Below are 15,733 nucleotides of genomic sequence, written 5' to 3'. Positions count from 1 at the left end.
CCCACCTCGACAACATCCAGTGAAATTGCAGAGTGCCAAATTCAAATTAAATTACTATAAATATTTAACTTTCATAAAGTCACAAGTGCAATACATCAAAATAAAGCTTAACTTGATGTTAATCCAGCCACCGTGTCAGATTTCAAAAAGGCTTTACGGCGAAAGCAAACCAAGCGATTATCTGAGGACAGCGCCACGCATACCAACACATGAAAAACATATTTCAACCGTGTCGCACCACAAATGGTCCTTTTGTTCGATAAATTCCTTCTTTATATCCACAAAATGTCCATTTGTTTGGCAAGTTTGATTCAGAAATACACCGGTTCCAACTCGCCCAACATGACTACAAAGGATCTAATAAGTTACCTGTAAACTTGGTCCAAACATTTCAAACAACTTTCCAAATCCAACCTTCGATTATTTACATTTTAGGATATCTATCAAATTTAAGACTGAATATACTGTGTTCAATAGCGGATAAAAACAACGTGGAGTGAGCGCCAGTTCACGTGCACCACGCAGAAGAGTCCACTTGGCTTGACACTCACAATGAACAGCCCTACTTCTTCATTTCTCAAAAGAAATACATCAAGCAATTTCTTAAGACTGTTGACATCTAGTGGAAGCTATAGGAACTGCAACCATGTTCCTCATAAATATAGTTCCCATAGAAAACCAATTGAAAACACAGTGACTTTGTTTTTTTCCCCCTGGATGGTTTGTCCTCTGGGTTTCACCTGCCAAATAAGTTCTGTTATACTCACAGACATAATTTCAACAGTTTTAGAAACTTTTGTGTTTTCTATCTAAATCTACCAATTTAATGCATATCCTAGCTTCTGGGCCTGAGAAACAGGCAGTTTACTTTGAGCATGCATTTCATCCGGACGTGAAAATACTGCCCCCTATCCCAATGAAGGCTAGGGGCAGTATTTTGACATCTGGATGAAAAGCGTGCCCAAAGTAAACTGCTTGGATAGAAAACACTCTAAAGTTTCTAAAGCTGTTAAAATAATATCTGTGAGTATAACAGAACTTATATGGCATGCGAAACCCCAAGGACAAACCACCCCCCCCCCCCTTTAGAAAGAGTTTCAGGTTTGTTTTTGGAAAAATGAGCTAGAATTGGTAGTTTTTCTAAGTGGCTCCCATTTTGGCTGTAGTGTTTTCATGCGTGTGGATGAGAGCGCATTCTTTGTTTATCTCCGGTAAAGACAATAACGATTCTCGGTCTTAAATTTTATCGTTTATTTACGTATTAAGTGGTACCGGAGGTTTGATTAAAAACGTTGTTTGGAGAAGTTTATTGGTAACGTTTGGAGTGCCAACAGAAGATCTTCAATGGTAAGGCATTTATTTTATCGCTATTTTTGACTTTCGTGGAGCACCTGCCTGGTTGAAAAATGTTTTTTGTGCTTTTGTATGCGGGGCGCTGTCCTCATAATCGCATGGTGTGCTTTCGCTTTAAAGCCTTTTTGAAATCTGACACAGCGGCTGGATTAACAAGAAGTTAAGCTTTATTTTGATGTATGACACTTGTATTTTCATGAATGTTAAATATTTATATATTTGTTACTTCAATTTTGCGCTCTACAATTTCACCGGAAGTTGTCAAGATGGGACTCTACCGTCCCACCTGCCCGTAGGAAGTTAATAAGCATGTCCCAGTTTAGGTCTCCTAACAGGGCACAACTGGGGGGGGGGGGGGGGTCTATAACAAGCGGCAACGGTGAGAAACTTGTTTCTGGAAAGGTGGATTTGTTTGCTGGAATTGTTTGGCTGGAATTGTTTGGGCACAGACCTGGATAGTATGACAGAACTCTGCAGGCTATCTCTGCAGAAGATTGCAACTCAGCACCCTTTGGCAGTTCTGTCTTGTCGGAAAATGTTATTGTTAAGGATGTAAATTTCAGGAATTTTGGTGGCCTTCCTAAGCCAGGATTCAGACACGGCTAGGACATCCGGGTTGGCGGAGTGTGCTAAAGCAGTGAATAAAATAAACTTAGGGGGGAGGCTTCTAATGTTAACATGCATGAAACCAAGGCTTTTATGGTTACAAAAGTCAACAAATGCGATCGCCTAGGGAATGAGAGTGATGCTGGGGGCTGCAGGGCCTGGGTTAACCTCTACATCAGAGGAACAAAGGAGGAGTAGGATAAGAGTACAGCTAAAGGCTAAAAGAACTGGTCGTCTAGTGCGTTCGGAACAGAGAGTAAAAGGAGCAGGTTTCTGGACACAGACGAATAGATTCGAGGCATGATGTACAGACAAGGGTATGGTAGGATGTGAGTACAGTGGAAGTAAGCCTAGGAATTGAGTGACGATGAGAGGTTTTGTCTCCAGAGGCACCATTTAAGCCAGGTGCGGTCACCGCATGTGTGAGGGGGTGGAACATAAGGCATATTGATCAGGGCTGGAGGCTCTACAGTGAAATAAGACAAATTACTAACCAAAACGGCAATAGACAAGGCATATTGACATTAGAGAGAGGCATGTGTAGCCGAGTGATCATAGGGTCTAGTGAGTAGCATTTCCCCCCTCATGAAGCCATCTATTTTGTGAAGTGCACCAGTCCCACCTGCAGTAAAGCACCCCCACAACATGATGCTGCCACCCCCGTGCTTCACGGCTGGGATGGTGTTCTTTGGCTTGCAAGCCTCCCCCTTTTACCTCCAAACAAAACAATGGTCATTATGGCCGAAAAGTTATATTTTTGTTTCATCAGACCAGAGGACATTTCTCCAAAAAGTACGATCTTTGTTCCCATGTGCAGTTGCAAACTGGCTTTTTTTATAGCGGTTTTGGAGCAGTGGCTTCTTCCTTGCTGAGCAATATGTCCTCCAGCATCTTCACAAGGTCCTTTGCTGTTCTGGGATTGATTTAAACTTTTCGTACCAAAGTACGTTCATCTCTAGGAGACAACGCGTATCCTTCCTGAGCCGTATGACGTCTGCGTGGTCCCATGGTGTTTATACTTGCGTACTATTGTTTGTACAGATGAACGTGGTACCTTCGGGCGTTTGGAAATTGCTCCCAAGGACGAACCAGACTTGTGGAGGTCTTGGCTGATTTCTTTTGATTTTTCCATGATGTCAAGCAAAGAGGCACTGAGTTTGAAGGTAGGCCTTGAAATACATCCACAGGTACACCTCCAATTGACTCAGGCTAATAGACATTATTTTTCAGAAGCTTCTAAAGCCATGACATTTTCTGGAATTTTCCAAGCTGTTTAAAGGCACATTCAACTTAGTGTATGTGAACTTCTGACCCACTGCAATTGTGATACAGTGAAATACTCCGTTTGTAAACAATTGTTGGAAAAATGACTTGTCATGCACAAAGTAGATGTCCTAACCGACTTGCCAAAACTATAGTTTAACAAGAAATTTGTGGAGGGGTTGAAAAACGAGTTTTAAAGACTCCAACCTAAGTGTATGTAAACTTCCGACTTCAACTGTATGTCTGCTGCAGAGGGACAAGAGACATGAGAGAACTAGTTTAGACCAGTTATAGAAATAAGTCCTGAAAACAAATTGGGTCCCTATTTAAAAAGAAGATGGAGAACAAGCTATGGGAAAAAATACTGGAGTTTTGGTGCAGGCACAGCCAACTAGCGCAAAAATAATATTGTGAAAATGATATGATATATCGTCAAAAATAATATCCCGATATGTAACTATACATTTTTCCCCCTACCAGTTAATGTGTTTTGACCATTTATTTATGTTTATATTCTTGTTTCCTTGCAGTCCATAAATGAAGCCACAGTTAAGCGAGTGTCTTTGCTCAGTGACATGCACCTGAGGAGCATTCGTACTAAGCTCATGCTCATGTCCCGAAATGAGGAGGCCACTAAACATCTGGAGGTAAGGGCGATTTTCATAATTGCATCCTGGCATAAAAACACATGAATTCATGCGCATGACAGAATTAAATTGGATAATAGTAAAATTAATGGCATCTGTGAATGTAAGATCTTTCACTCAAAACGATCTCCTCTCAAGAGTACAAAGCAACTGGCATCTGGTTTCCAAGAGGAGTTTACAGTCAGAGTGGACCTTATGGGCCTTGCCATTGGAAGCCATGGAAGCAACATTCAACAAGCCAGAAAACTGCCTGGAGTCACTGCTATCGAGCTGGATGAGGGGAGCGGGACGTTCAGAATTTACGGAGAGGTGTGCTAATGCTTTTACTGCTTCAAGACCTTATGAGGGAACTATAGACGTTCGTTCAAAAGTTTGGAGTCACTTAGAAATGTCCTTGTTTTTGAAAGAAAAGCACAAAAAAAAATGCCCCTTTAAAATAACATGAATTTGATGAAAAATAGTGTTGACATTGTTAATGTTGTAAATGACTATTGAAGCTGGAAAAATATGATTTTTAATGGAATATCTACATAGGCATACAGAGGTCCATTGTCAGCAACCATCACTCCTGTGTTCCAATGGCACGTTGTGTTAGCTAATCCAAGTTTATCATTTTAAAAGGCTAATTGATCATTAGAAAACCCTTTTCCAATAATGTTAGCACAGCTGAAAACTGTTGTGCTGATTTAAAGAAGCAATAAAAAAAACTGGCCTTTTTTAGACTAGTTGAGTATCTGGAGCATCAGCATTTGTGAGTTCGATTACAGGCGCAAAATGGCCAGAAACAAAGAACTTTCTTCTGAAACTCGTCAGTCTATTCTTGTTCTGAGAAATTAAGGCTATTCCATGCGAGAAACTGAAGATCTCGTACAACGCTGTGTGCTACTCCCTTCACAGAACAGAGCAAACTGTCTCTAACCAGAATAGAAAGAGGAGTGGGAGGCCCGGTGCACAACTGAGCAAGAAGACAAGTACATTAGGGTGTCTAGTTTGAGAAACAGACGGCTCGCAAGTCCTCAACTGGCAGCTTCATTAAATAGTACCTGCAAAACACCAGTCTCAACGTCAACACTGAAGAGGCGGGATGCTTTGGGATGCTGGCCTACAATATTAATTTACAACATTGTCTACGCTGTATTTCTGATCAATTTGATGTTTTAATGTACAAAAAAATATGCTTTTCTAATTTCTAAGTGACCACACACTTTTGAACGGTAGTCTGTATGACAGAACTATGGACGTATGTGTGTGCGTGTGAACTATGGACGTGTGTGTGCGTGTGAAATATGGACGTGTGTGTGCGTGTGAAATATGGACGTGTGTGTGCGTGTGAACTATGGACGTGTGTGTGCGTGTGGACGTGCGTGTGAACGTGTGGGTGCGTGTGAACTATGGACGTGTGTGAGTGTGAACTATGGACGTGTCTGTGAGTGTGAACTATGGACGGGTGTGAACTATGGACGGGTGTGTGCGTGTGATCGTGTGGGTGCGTGTGAACTATGGACGTGTCTGTGAGTGAACTACGGACTTTTGTGTGTGAGTGAACTACGGACTTTTGTGTGTGAGTGAACTACGGACGCGTGTGTGAGTGAATTACGGGCGCGTGTGTGAGTGTGAACTACGGCCGCGTGTGTGAACTACGGCCGCGTGTGTGAACTACGGCCGCGTGTGTGAACTACGGCCGCGTGTGTGAACTATAGACGTGTGTGTCTGAATTATAGACGTGTGTGTGAACTATAGACGTGTGTGTGAACTATAGACGTGTGTGTGAACTATAGACGTGTGTGTGAACTATAGACGTGTGTGTGAACTATAGACGTGTGTGAACTATAGACGTGTGTGTGTGTGTGAACTATAGACGTGTGTGTGTGTGTGAACTATAGACGTGTGTGTGTGTGTGTGTGTGTGAACTATAGACGTGTGTGTGTGAACTATAGACGTGTGTGTGTGTGTGTGTGTGTGTGAACTATAGACGTGTGTGTGTGGGAACTATAGACGTGTATGTGTGTGTGTGTGAACTATAGACGTGTGTGTGTGTGTGTGTGAACTATAGACGTGTGTGTGTGTGAACTATAGACGTGTGTGTGTGTGTGTGTGTGTGTGTGAACTATAGACGTGTGTGTGTGTGTGTGTGTGTGTGTGAACTATAGACGTGTGTGTGTGTGTGAACTATAGACGTGTGTGTGTGTGTGTGTGAACTATGGGCGTGTGTGTGTGAACTATGGGCGTGTGTGTGTTAACTATAGACGTTTGTGTGAGTGAACTACAGACGTGTATTTACCACCAGGACCTTTTTAAGAAAAACAACCTTTTGTATTCTTCAAGAATGAGGAGGCAGTTAAGAAGGCAAGGAATTATCTGGAGTTTCTTGAAGATTCTGTTCAGATCCCCAGGAACTTGGTCGGTATGTATGGAGATGGATTTGATCATTATAAAATTCAAGTGATGGTGTGTTTGTGGCAGTTCACACAAGTTCTTTGTGGCTTTTTCAGGCAAGGTAATTGGCAAGAATGGGAAAGTCATTCAGGAGATCGTTGACAAGTCTGGAGTGGTGAGAGTTAGGATTGAAGGGGACAAGGATGGCACACAGCCACGTCAAGAAGTAAGCCCTTTTGTGCTACTTTCTAGCTCACTTAGTAGACGAAGAGATCAATATTGTCATCGAAACACTCTTCACCCATAATAACATCATTTATTTGTGATGCGCTGACACAGGGAATGGTCCCGTTTACATTTGTCGGCACTAAGGAGAATATTGGGAATGTCCAGGTACTTCTGGAGTACCACATTGCCTACCTGAACGTAAGCAGTGATCTACAGTAACACACTCCTAATGGTTTGACTCAGCGCTGTAAGAGTTTTTTTTGTGACATGTTTGCCTGTCGTCGACTGCAGGAAGTCGAGCAGCTGCGTATGGAGAGACTGCAGATAGATGAGCAGCTGAGGCAGATTGGGATGGGCCACAGGCCTTCATCTGGCCGCCCAGCAGAAAAGGGCTACACCACAGACGACAGTGTGGCTGCTACCGCCGTACACACCAGCCGCTCCTACACCGGCAGAGGCCGCGGACGCAGGGGCCCCAACTACACCTCCGGCTATGGTGAGTGTCATGTTTACAATGATACTGAAGACATTTTGTAGATTCTCCCATTACAAGCCAGTCTTCCACACCTATCAGGTGGTCAGTCGAAAGTTAAGACACTCTAGAGAGGGGAATATTGATATTGGGATATAATGCTATAGCTCAACAGAATGTGATAGTCATCAGCCATGTGGTATTAAAAAGAAATGTTTGACTTTCAGGCACAAACTCTGAGCAATCCAATGCCTCTGAGACTGACTCTGAGCGTAAGGATGAGCTGAGTGACTGGTCCCTGGCGGGAGAAGAACCGGAGAGGGGGACTCGACCACAGAGAGACAGCAGGAGGAGAGCTGGTCCAGGGAGGGGTAGAGGGCCCAGGGGCCGTGGAGCAGGGAGAGGAGCCCCCAACACCGGTACAGCTGCAGACACAATTGATGGGTCATACATATGCTGATGACATCAGACAATCATTTGTTATCCTTTATGTTTATCATGAATGATCACATGAAGGTTTGAATTGTTCCTCAAACGATAGGTATTAAATATTAAGCCATTTTGCTTACTCTGTAGCTCTGAAGGATCCTTATGGCAACCCATACAGTGTGCTTGACAACACAGAGACAGACCAGACGGCTGACACTGATGCAAGCGACTCCAACCTCAACACAAACCGCCGCCGCCGCTCCCGCCGCCGCCGGACTGACGAGGACACAACAGTCATTGATGGCATGAGTGAATCAGATAACGCTTCCCTCAGTGAGAATAGCCTTGGTAAGTCCCTTCTGGATAAAGGTGTCTGAGTAAAATAAACAATCCCTGGGAGCCAATGGGATTCAACAACAAACACTCTGATAAGCATTAGATGGGAGGCAATTACCTCCGTGACAGACCAAAAAAGGATAGAATCACAAATTTACACCAATCCCAAGTCTATCCTTATGCAATACTCTCACTGAGGGCTCTGCACAAATTCTCCCCCACATAGATGACTCAAAAGCTAAACCACAACGGCGTAACCGTAGCAGCAGACGCAGTGTCCGCCCACCAGAGGAAAAGCAACCAGGTAACCAACCGGTGGTGAACGGCCTGTTTGTTTACCAAAGCGTGTGCTTAACACTTTCCCTCGCTAGCAGTCAAGTGATTCAACCAGTAACCATCAACTTGCTCTGGGAAGCCTCTTCAATTTCTCTATCTGGAGCTGAGGGAGAAACTTAGGAAAGGCATGCCATCAAGAAGACCCATTGTTTTTAATGTTACCACTCCAATTCACTAACATGTCAGCTACTGGTTGACAACCGTTTTAAGGTTGTGAGAATTTATTGATTTTTCCTTGCTGTAATACTAGTTGCCTTTATTTCTCACTTGCACTCCTAAGACTACCTTTTTAGTTATTTTTAACTGCATTGTCTGTTTTTTTCATTGTTTTTATTTAATTAGCTATGATGACATCCAATTTAAGTTCTAGTTAAATGAATTACCAATGTAAAAGTGGTTCTAACATTCTTTGTTTTGCAGTTACAGTGGCAGATTACATATCCCGTGCTGAATCACAAAGCAGACAGACTAACCAAAAAGAACTGAAAAATAACAAAAAAGAACTGGTGAGTCTGGAAAACAATGCTACAAATCAGACTTCAGGGCCTGTATGTATCAGAATAGGAGTGCGGATCTAGGATCAGACCCCCCGGTTTTTTACTTGGGGCTCCCGAGTGGCGCAGCGTTCTAAGGCACTGCTTCTCAGTGCTATAGACGTCATTACTGACCCTGGTTCGATTCCAGGCTGTATCACAACTAACTGGGAGTCCCATAGGGCAGCGCACAATTGGCCCAGCGTCGTTAGGGTTTGACGGGGGTAGGCAATCATGAATTTGTTCTTAACTAACTTGCCTGGTTAAATAAATTACTCATTGTGATTTAAAAGGTTAAACTGATCCTAAATCAGCACTACTACTATGAGAGACTTGTTACATACAGGTCGGTCCCAGGCCAGAGAAAGAATCATGGTAATGTGCCAAACCCTGCCAATGAGTTGAGACCAGGCTGGTTTTCAATTCCCAGAATTGTATCAACACATGAATGTGAAGTGTGTCTTTGGTCAAGCTTCTGTAACTGTTTCTACCTGTGTCTTTTAGGGGCAGGTTGAGTGTATCGCGGAGCACAGCCTATCTGCAGAAGCAAATACAAGCAACGGACCCAGCAATGGAAGAGGTGACGAACCAGGCAGGGCTTCCACAGAACAGGTTGCCAAAGTCACTTACCAAGGGAATGGTGACCAGCAGCCTGTCCTGAACGGGGTTTCCTAATCTACGAATCCACTCAAACTCATTAATTGTACTACATTTTTACAATAGTTATTGTACAAGCTTGCCAAAGATAGTCATGGACTTCCAGATTCTCTACTGCACTTTTCAGTTCCCTCAACATGGGACACAGAGAGATTTAGCACTGAACCCGAGACATAAGAGTATGTTTCAAGTACATGATCTGATGTTGTGCCTTGAGAATAGATTCAACATAGTTAGTTGCCTGGCTGTAGTAAACGTTTTGTCAGTGATGGCAAAGATAGGAAGAATCCAGTTATCCTAATATTTGTTGAGTTAGCTGCTTTTTGTTACATTTTAATATGCAACCACTTCTTCATACGAGGAAATGCAGTCTGGAAGAGAGTTTTGCACTGAATTGTAATTTATTTTCCATAAGAATAACATTAGTCTGGATACTGGTCTGTTAATGTTCAATGTCAATTTTTTTTTATTTTTTATCCTGAATGACACTCCATATAGTAGTGAACCTGTATGCTGAAATGCACCCACCAGAGGCTGGAATTATGGTGGCAGTAACTGGTCTCATGAAGGAGCTTTATTTGGTTTATCAAGTGTACAGTATTTAAAAAGCTGTTATTCCTAACACTGGCTGAAGACTGTATTTTCATGCAGGTGACAATTTGGACTACTGAAAGAAAAGTTCCCAGATGTTGGTTTGGTAAACTACAATTCTGTTTTTTTATGCTCATTCTGGTTTGATGTGCAATATGTTTTGTATGCCGGTAGTTCTTAAATAAAACCCGATCTTCCATTTAGATCCAAAACCACCTTTGTCCTGAGAACATGAGTAATGTAGAGAGGAAGACTGAGTTTGATCTCTTACATTTTTTATTTGGGCACAATTAATAAGAAAAACCAAGTGCAATGTGATTATCTGATCTATTTCTTTAGTTGTCCATCAAGTAAATCCTTTGCTTCATTTATTTTAGCCGCAAGATATGGTGATCCACCTGCAATAGAACAAAATGTGCATTTTTAGAGTACAGTGTGATCCAATACATTTTTACAAGCGCAATGGGTCTAAATAAAAGTCATGACCACACATTGTACTAGTTCCTCAAACCTCTATCGGGGTGATTAAGAATCATCAGTTTTCTGTGGGCTTCTCTGATCTTGGTCTTGTTAGCTGTGGGACTGGGGACAACAATATGACGCATTAGTGCAATAAAGTTAAGCATTTGCTTATCACACAGTGAAATTTACAGTACCTGACTCCTAGAATGAGCGACGCCTCTCTCTTGTTCATTTTGGGATCAAATCCACCTCTGTAGTATCCACCACCAAAAGCCTGCAACAAGACAGTTACAACTGTATAACAGATGCAGTGGTGTACGTAGTTTTTGTTGGCTCTTATTTTTGACAACTTTCAATTTAGTACATTCCTAAAGAACTGTACTTTTTACTCCATATTTTCCCTGACACCCAAAAGTACTTGTTACATTTTGAATGCTTAGCAGGACAGAAATGGTCCAATTCACAAACTTATCAAGAGAACCACCCTGGTCATCCCTTCTGCCTCATCTGGCAGACTCACTAAACACAAATGCTTCATTTGTAAATTATGTCTGAGTGTTGGAGATAGCCCCTGGCTATCTGTAAATTAAGAAAATGGTCCCATATGGTTTGCTTAATAAGGAATTTGAAATGTACTTATGTATCAAAAGTAAAACTATACATTTCAAACCTAATGTTTTATTAGGTGACTTACTTGGGTCATGTTCTATTTAAGGTATCTTTACTTTTACTCAACTATGACAATTAGGTACTTGTTCCACCACAGCACCAATGTGAATTCAGTCAGACTAATGCCATTCATTGTGTCTTGTAGAGGCCAACACGTGTGAAAGCCCATACAATCTTACCGATTTGGGGAAACTCTGCATAGCTTGCTTCATTTGGGGTTCCATGTGTTTCATGGCTTGCATGGCATAGCGACCTGAATCAAGGAGGATCCGCATTTTAGTGTCACAAAATCCATCAAATCGTTTCTTCAACTCTGCATATTCTGTACCTTAAAGATAAACTGACCTACAAATCCAGCTGCTGCTAGGGTGAGCCCCACTGCCACCATGGAACTGGCCTGTGAATCGATTATGGATGTTCATTAGAGGAAGATATCGCAACCTTTTCATATAAAGCCTACAAGACATGTTTATAATCAAAGTCAGCTAGTGCAGTAGTCACATCTCAGATATGTGGTCAAAACCTGTGTGATCTGTAGGTCATGTACCTTAATGGTTTCCACATGATGGCGCTGCAGCAGTCATGCTGGTATTTGTTTCTAGCTGTAACGTTAACCATTTATGCGTCAGGGGTCTAGGGTGAGTAATGTTAGCTAGCCACCAACTGTATGGCTGTTAGTCGTAGCTACACACACTCTAACAGCTTGCTCACTTTCACTAGTATGCTGCTACAGTCGCTAGTTAGCTAACTGGCTGGCTAGCCAGCTTTACTAACGAAATTCTAAAGCTTCTGCTCTTGTCTAAACACTTCAATGCAGTAAGCTATCCTTTCACGGTAGCATCGATATAATCAATACTAACTCACCATGTTTTATTGCTAAGATCCGCCTCTATCAAAGACTTGCAACATAACTTTTTATACACTTGTCTACGATGAACAAAGTCACATATGACCCCTCATGTTTTGATCCGTGACTTCTCTGTTGTATATTTCTGGCCTGACAGAAATTAAAGGCACATGTCGTAAAGACTCAAGTCAATTGCTCAGCACTGTCGCAAAATGATAGGGTCCCAATTCTATAGAAATGAATGCCTAGTCCCTAGCTACTTCTTGCCTTAGTAATTTAGTGTCCTATAAAATATGTTGCCTATCTGGTCCAGCGTCTCTGGACCTGAAAATGCTCATGCATTATTAAAAGAGAATTGTGCAAATAGTGTTTTTCAGAACACATTATTAAGGTAATGTATAACATACTTATAAATCAGCCTTTTTACCTATTCCCCAGATGTAATACTATTGTTTAGATACTTTTTGTCCAGAGACCTGCTTGTTTGACATGCAAAAAAAAAATACATGTGTATATATATATACATATATATATATTTTTTTATTTTATCCAATGGAACAACGGTGCATGTATAATACATACATGTCCAGTACAAACACGCAGTATTGTACAGCAGTGGGAATGTAATGCCAAATAGTCACACGTTAGTCACTCAAATTACAACAGGTGCCTACTGGAGAACTTATTTGTATTGCTTTTAATCTTTTTAAATTAATATCTTATTAACACTTTGTTCTAGATAGCTTTTTGTGTAGTTAGCTATCAAGTAAACCCAATGATAATAGTGCCTATTATCATTGGGTTTACTTGATAGCTAACTACACAAAAAGCACTCATTCATACACTACAGTACATTCGGAAAGTATTCAGACCCTTTCCCTTTTTCTACATTGTGTTATGTCACAGCCTTATTCTAAAATGGATTACATTAAAACATTTCCTCATCAATCGACACACAATACCCCATAATGACAAAGCAAAAACAGGTTTTAAGAAATCTTAGCAAATGTATTGCAAATAAAAAACAGAAATACCTTTTTAACATAAGTTTTCAGACCCTTGGCTATGAGACTCGAAGTTTCCATTGATCATCCTTGAGATGTTTCTACAACTTTATTGGAGTCCACTTGTGGTAAATTCAATTGATTGGACATGATTTGGAAATGCACACACCTGTCTATATAAGGTCCCACAGTTGAAAGTGAATGTCAGAGCAAAAACCAAGCAATCAGGTCGAAGGAATTGTCCATAGAACTCCAAGACAGGATTGTGTCGAGGCACAGATCTGCGGAAGGGTACCAAAACATGGCTGCATCATTGAAGGTCCACAAGAACACAGTGCCCTCCATTATTCTTAATTGGAAGAAGTTTGGAACCCCCAAAATTCTTACTAGAGTTGGCTGCCTGGCCAAACTGAGCAATCGGGGGAGAAGGGCCTTGGTCAGGGAGGTGACCAAGAACCCGATGGTCACTCTGACAGAGCTCCAGAGTTCCTTTGTGGAGATCGGAGAATCTTCCAGAAGGACAATCGTCTCTGCAGCACTCCACCAACCAGGCCTTTATGGTAGAATGGCCAGACGGAAGCCACTCCTCAGTAAAAGGCCCGCTTGGAGTTTGCCAAGAGGCACCTAAAGGACTCTCAGACCATGTGAAACAAGATTCGCAGCTGCAAATGAGAACTTCTTCTCAACTAGCCTACCTGGTTAAATAAAGGTGAAATAAAAATTAATAAAATAAATTCTCGAGTCTGATGAAACCAAGATTGAACTCTTTGGCCTGAATGCCAAGTGTCACATCTGGGGAAACCTGGTACCATCTGTATGGTGAAGCATGGTGGTGGCAGCATCATGTAGTGGGGATGTTTTTCAGCCGCAGGTACTGGGAGACTAGTCAGGATCAAGGGAAAGATGAATGGAGAAAAGTACAGAGAGATCCTTGAAAACCTGCTCCAGAGCGCTCAGGACCTGAGACTGGGGCAAAGGTTCACCTTCCAGCAGGACAACAACCCTAAGCAAGCCAAGACAACGCCGGGGTGGCTTCGGGACAAGTCTCTGAATATCCTTGCGTGGCCCAGCCAGAGCCCGGACTTGAACCTGATCGAACATATCTGGAGACCTGAAAATAGCTGTGCAGCGATGCTCCCCATCCAACCTGACAGAGCTTGAGAGGATTTACAGAGAAGAATGGGAGAAACTCTCCAAATACAAGTGTGCCAAGCTTGTAGTGTCCTACCCAAGAAGACTCGAGGCTGTAATTGCTGGCAAAGGTGCTTCAACAAAGTACTGAGTAAAAGGTCTGATTACTTATGTAAATGTGATATTTCAGTGTTTTATGTTTAATACATTTGCAAAAAAATTTAGAAACCTGTTTTTGCCTTGTCATTATGGGGTATTGTATGTAGATTGGTGAGGGGGGAAAACTATGTAATCCATTTTTGAATAAGGCTGTAGCTCAACAAAATGTTGGAAAATTCTAGGGGTCTGAGTATTTTCCGAATGCACTGTATATACGAAAGTATGTGGACAATCCATCAACTTAGTGGATTCAGCTATTTCAGCCACACCCGATGCTGACAGGCGTGTAAAATCGAGCACACAGCCATGCAATCTCCAAAGACAAACATTGGCAGTAGAATGGCCTTACTAAAAAGCTGCCCCCTTTCCAACAAGTCAGTTCCTAAAATTTCTGCCCTGCAAGAGCTGCCCCAGTCAACTTTAAGTGCTGTTATTGTGAAGTGGAAACGTCTAGCAGCAACAATTTCTCAGCTGCAAAGTGGTAAGCCACACAAGCTCATAGAACAGGACCGCCGAGTGCTGAAGTGCATAGTGCGTAAAAATTGTCTGTCCTCAGTTGCAACACTCACTACCAAGTACCAAAATGCCTCTGGAAGCAACATAACTATTCATCGGGATCTTAATGAAATGGGTTTCCATGGCTGAGCAGCCGCACACAAGCCTAAGATCACCATGTGCAATGCCAAGCTTCGGTTGGAGTGGTGTTAAGCTCGCAGTCATTGGACTCTGGAGCAGTGGAAATGCATTCCCTGAAGTGATGAATCATGCTTCACCATCTGGCAGGCCTTCCTGTTTCAGCATGACAATGCCGCCGTGTACAAAGTGAGGTCCATACAGAAATGGTTTGTTGATATTGGTGTGGAAGAACTTTACTGGCCTGCACAAAGCCCTGATCTCAATCCCATCGAACACCTTTGGGATAAGTTGGAACACGGACTGCGAGCCAGGCCTATTCACCCAACATCAGTGGCCGACCTCACTAATGCTCTTGTGGCTGAATGGAATCAAGTCCCCTCAGTAATGTTCCAACATCTAGTGGATAGCCTTTCCAGAAGAGTGGAGGCTGTTATAGCTGCGAAGGGGGGTGACTCCATATTAATGCCCATGATTTTGAAATGAGATGTTCGACGAGCAGGTGTCCACATACATTTGGTAATGTAGTGTAACTAGAAAGAACATAATTGATCTTACCTTACATGGTCAGTTCCCAAGGATTGCAATACTATAGGACTGAACAGAACTTTAACCAAACATCTGCTCTGAGCAATTTAAAATAGAATAGAACATGGTTATCTCGCTTCCCATTGGAATGAAGCACACTGGAGCGACACAATGAGATGTTGAAGGTCCTAATTATTGCCCCTATCATTTGCATAATTACAATGTTTTCCAAGGCAAGGGCAGTATAGAAATTTCAAACTGTAGTGGACCTGCAGCAGTCAGTGAAAGTCAGGTTTAATGATGAATCTGTCCTCCATCAGGCAGGCACACTGGCTGGAGGGCTGGAGTTTCAATAGGATTTAAAAAGCCAACTGTGTGGATAAATTAGAGTTTTGCCCCAAAATCATATGGAATTACAGTGCTGGGTGCATGTGGTGAGCCTACACACAAAAAGCCCAGAGGAAGCAGCTATT

General features: G+C 42.2%; 2 protein-coding genes across 6 annotated transcripts; one reads left to right on the top strand and one right to left on the bottom strand.

The window, feature by feature from the left end:
* The first annotated feature begins 3,710 nt into the window (after nucleotides 1–3,710).
* LOC118963005 (fragile X mental retardation syndrome-related protein 1 homolog B-like) lies at nucleotides 3,711–10,039 on the top strand. Of its 4 annotated transcripts, none has more exons than XM_036974680.1 (11): nucleotides 3,711–3,869; nucleotides 4,008–4,178; nucleotides 6,195–6,273; nucleotides 6,362–6,471; nucleotides 6,585–6,671; nucleotides 6,765–6,969; nucleotides 7,173–7,364; nucleotides 7,522–7,722; nucleotides 7,937–8,014; nucleotides 8,467–8,552; nucleotides 9,084–10,039. In XM_036974680.1, the coding sequence occupies exons 1-11, from the start codon at nucleotides 3,798–3,800 to the stop codon at nucleotides 9,252–9,254; spliced, it is 1,452 nt and encodes a 483-aa protein (XP_036830575.1). In that variant the 5' UTR covers nucleotides 3,711–3,797; the 3' UTR covers nucleotides 9,255–10,039. The 4 variants fall into 4 exon arrangements, with proteins under 4 accessions (XP_036830575.1, XP_036830574.1, XP_036830577.1 ...); XM_036974679.1 differs by having other exon boundaries at nucleotides 6,579–6,671; XM_036974682.1 differs by lacking the exon at nucleotides 6,585–6,671.
* Nucleotides 10,040–10,085: 46 nt separating this feature from the next.
* On the bottom strand, nucleotides 10,086–11,981 carry LOC110524408 (DnaJ (Hsp40) homolog, subfamily C, member 19). 2 transcript variants are annotated; one of them, XM_036974683.1, is made up of 7 exons: nucleotides 11,823–11,974; nucleotides 11,506–11,560; nucleotides 11,304–11,355; nucleotides 11,138–11,211; nucleotides 10,484–10,563; nucleotides 10,339–10,409; nucleotides 10,107–10,225 (listed from the first exon to the last, which is right to left on the bottom strand). In XM_036974683.1, exons 3-7 carry the CDS (start codon nucleotides 11,344–11,346, stop codon nucleotides 10,155–10,157), a joined length of 339 nt encoding a protein of 112 aa, XP_036830578.1. In that variant the 5' UTR covers nucleotides 11,347–11,355; nucleotides 11,506–11,560; nucleotides 11,823–11,974; the 3' UTR covers nucleotides 10,107–10,154. The 2 variants fall into 2 exon arrangements, with proteins under 2 accessions (XP_021459681.1, XP_036830578.1); XM_021604006.2 differs by lacking the exon at nucleotides 11,506–11,560 and having other exon boundaries at nucleotides 10,086–10,225; nucleotides 11,823–11,981.
* Between the last annotated feature and the right edge of the window lie 3,752 nt (nucleotides 11,982–15,733).

Source organism: Oncorhynchus mykiss, unplaced genomic scaffold, assembly GCF_013265735.2.
Source record: "Oncorhynchus mykiss isolate Arlee unplaced genomic scaffold, USDA_OmykA_1.1 un_scaffold_819, whole genome shotgun sequence".
In the NCBI taxonomy this organism is placed as follows: domain Eukaryota; kingdom Metazoa; phylum Chordata; class Actinopteri; order Salmoniformes; family Salmonidae; genus Oncorhynchus; species Oncorhynchus mykiss.
This window is presented reverse-complemented; position numbering and strand designations above follow the sequence as displayed.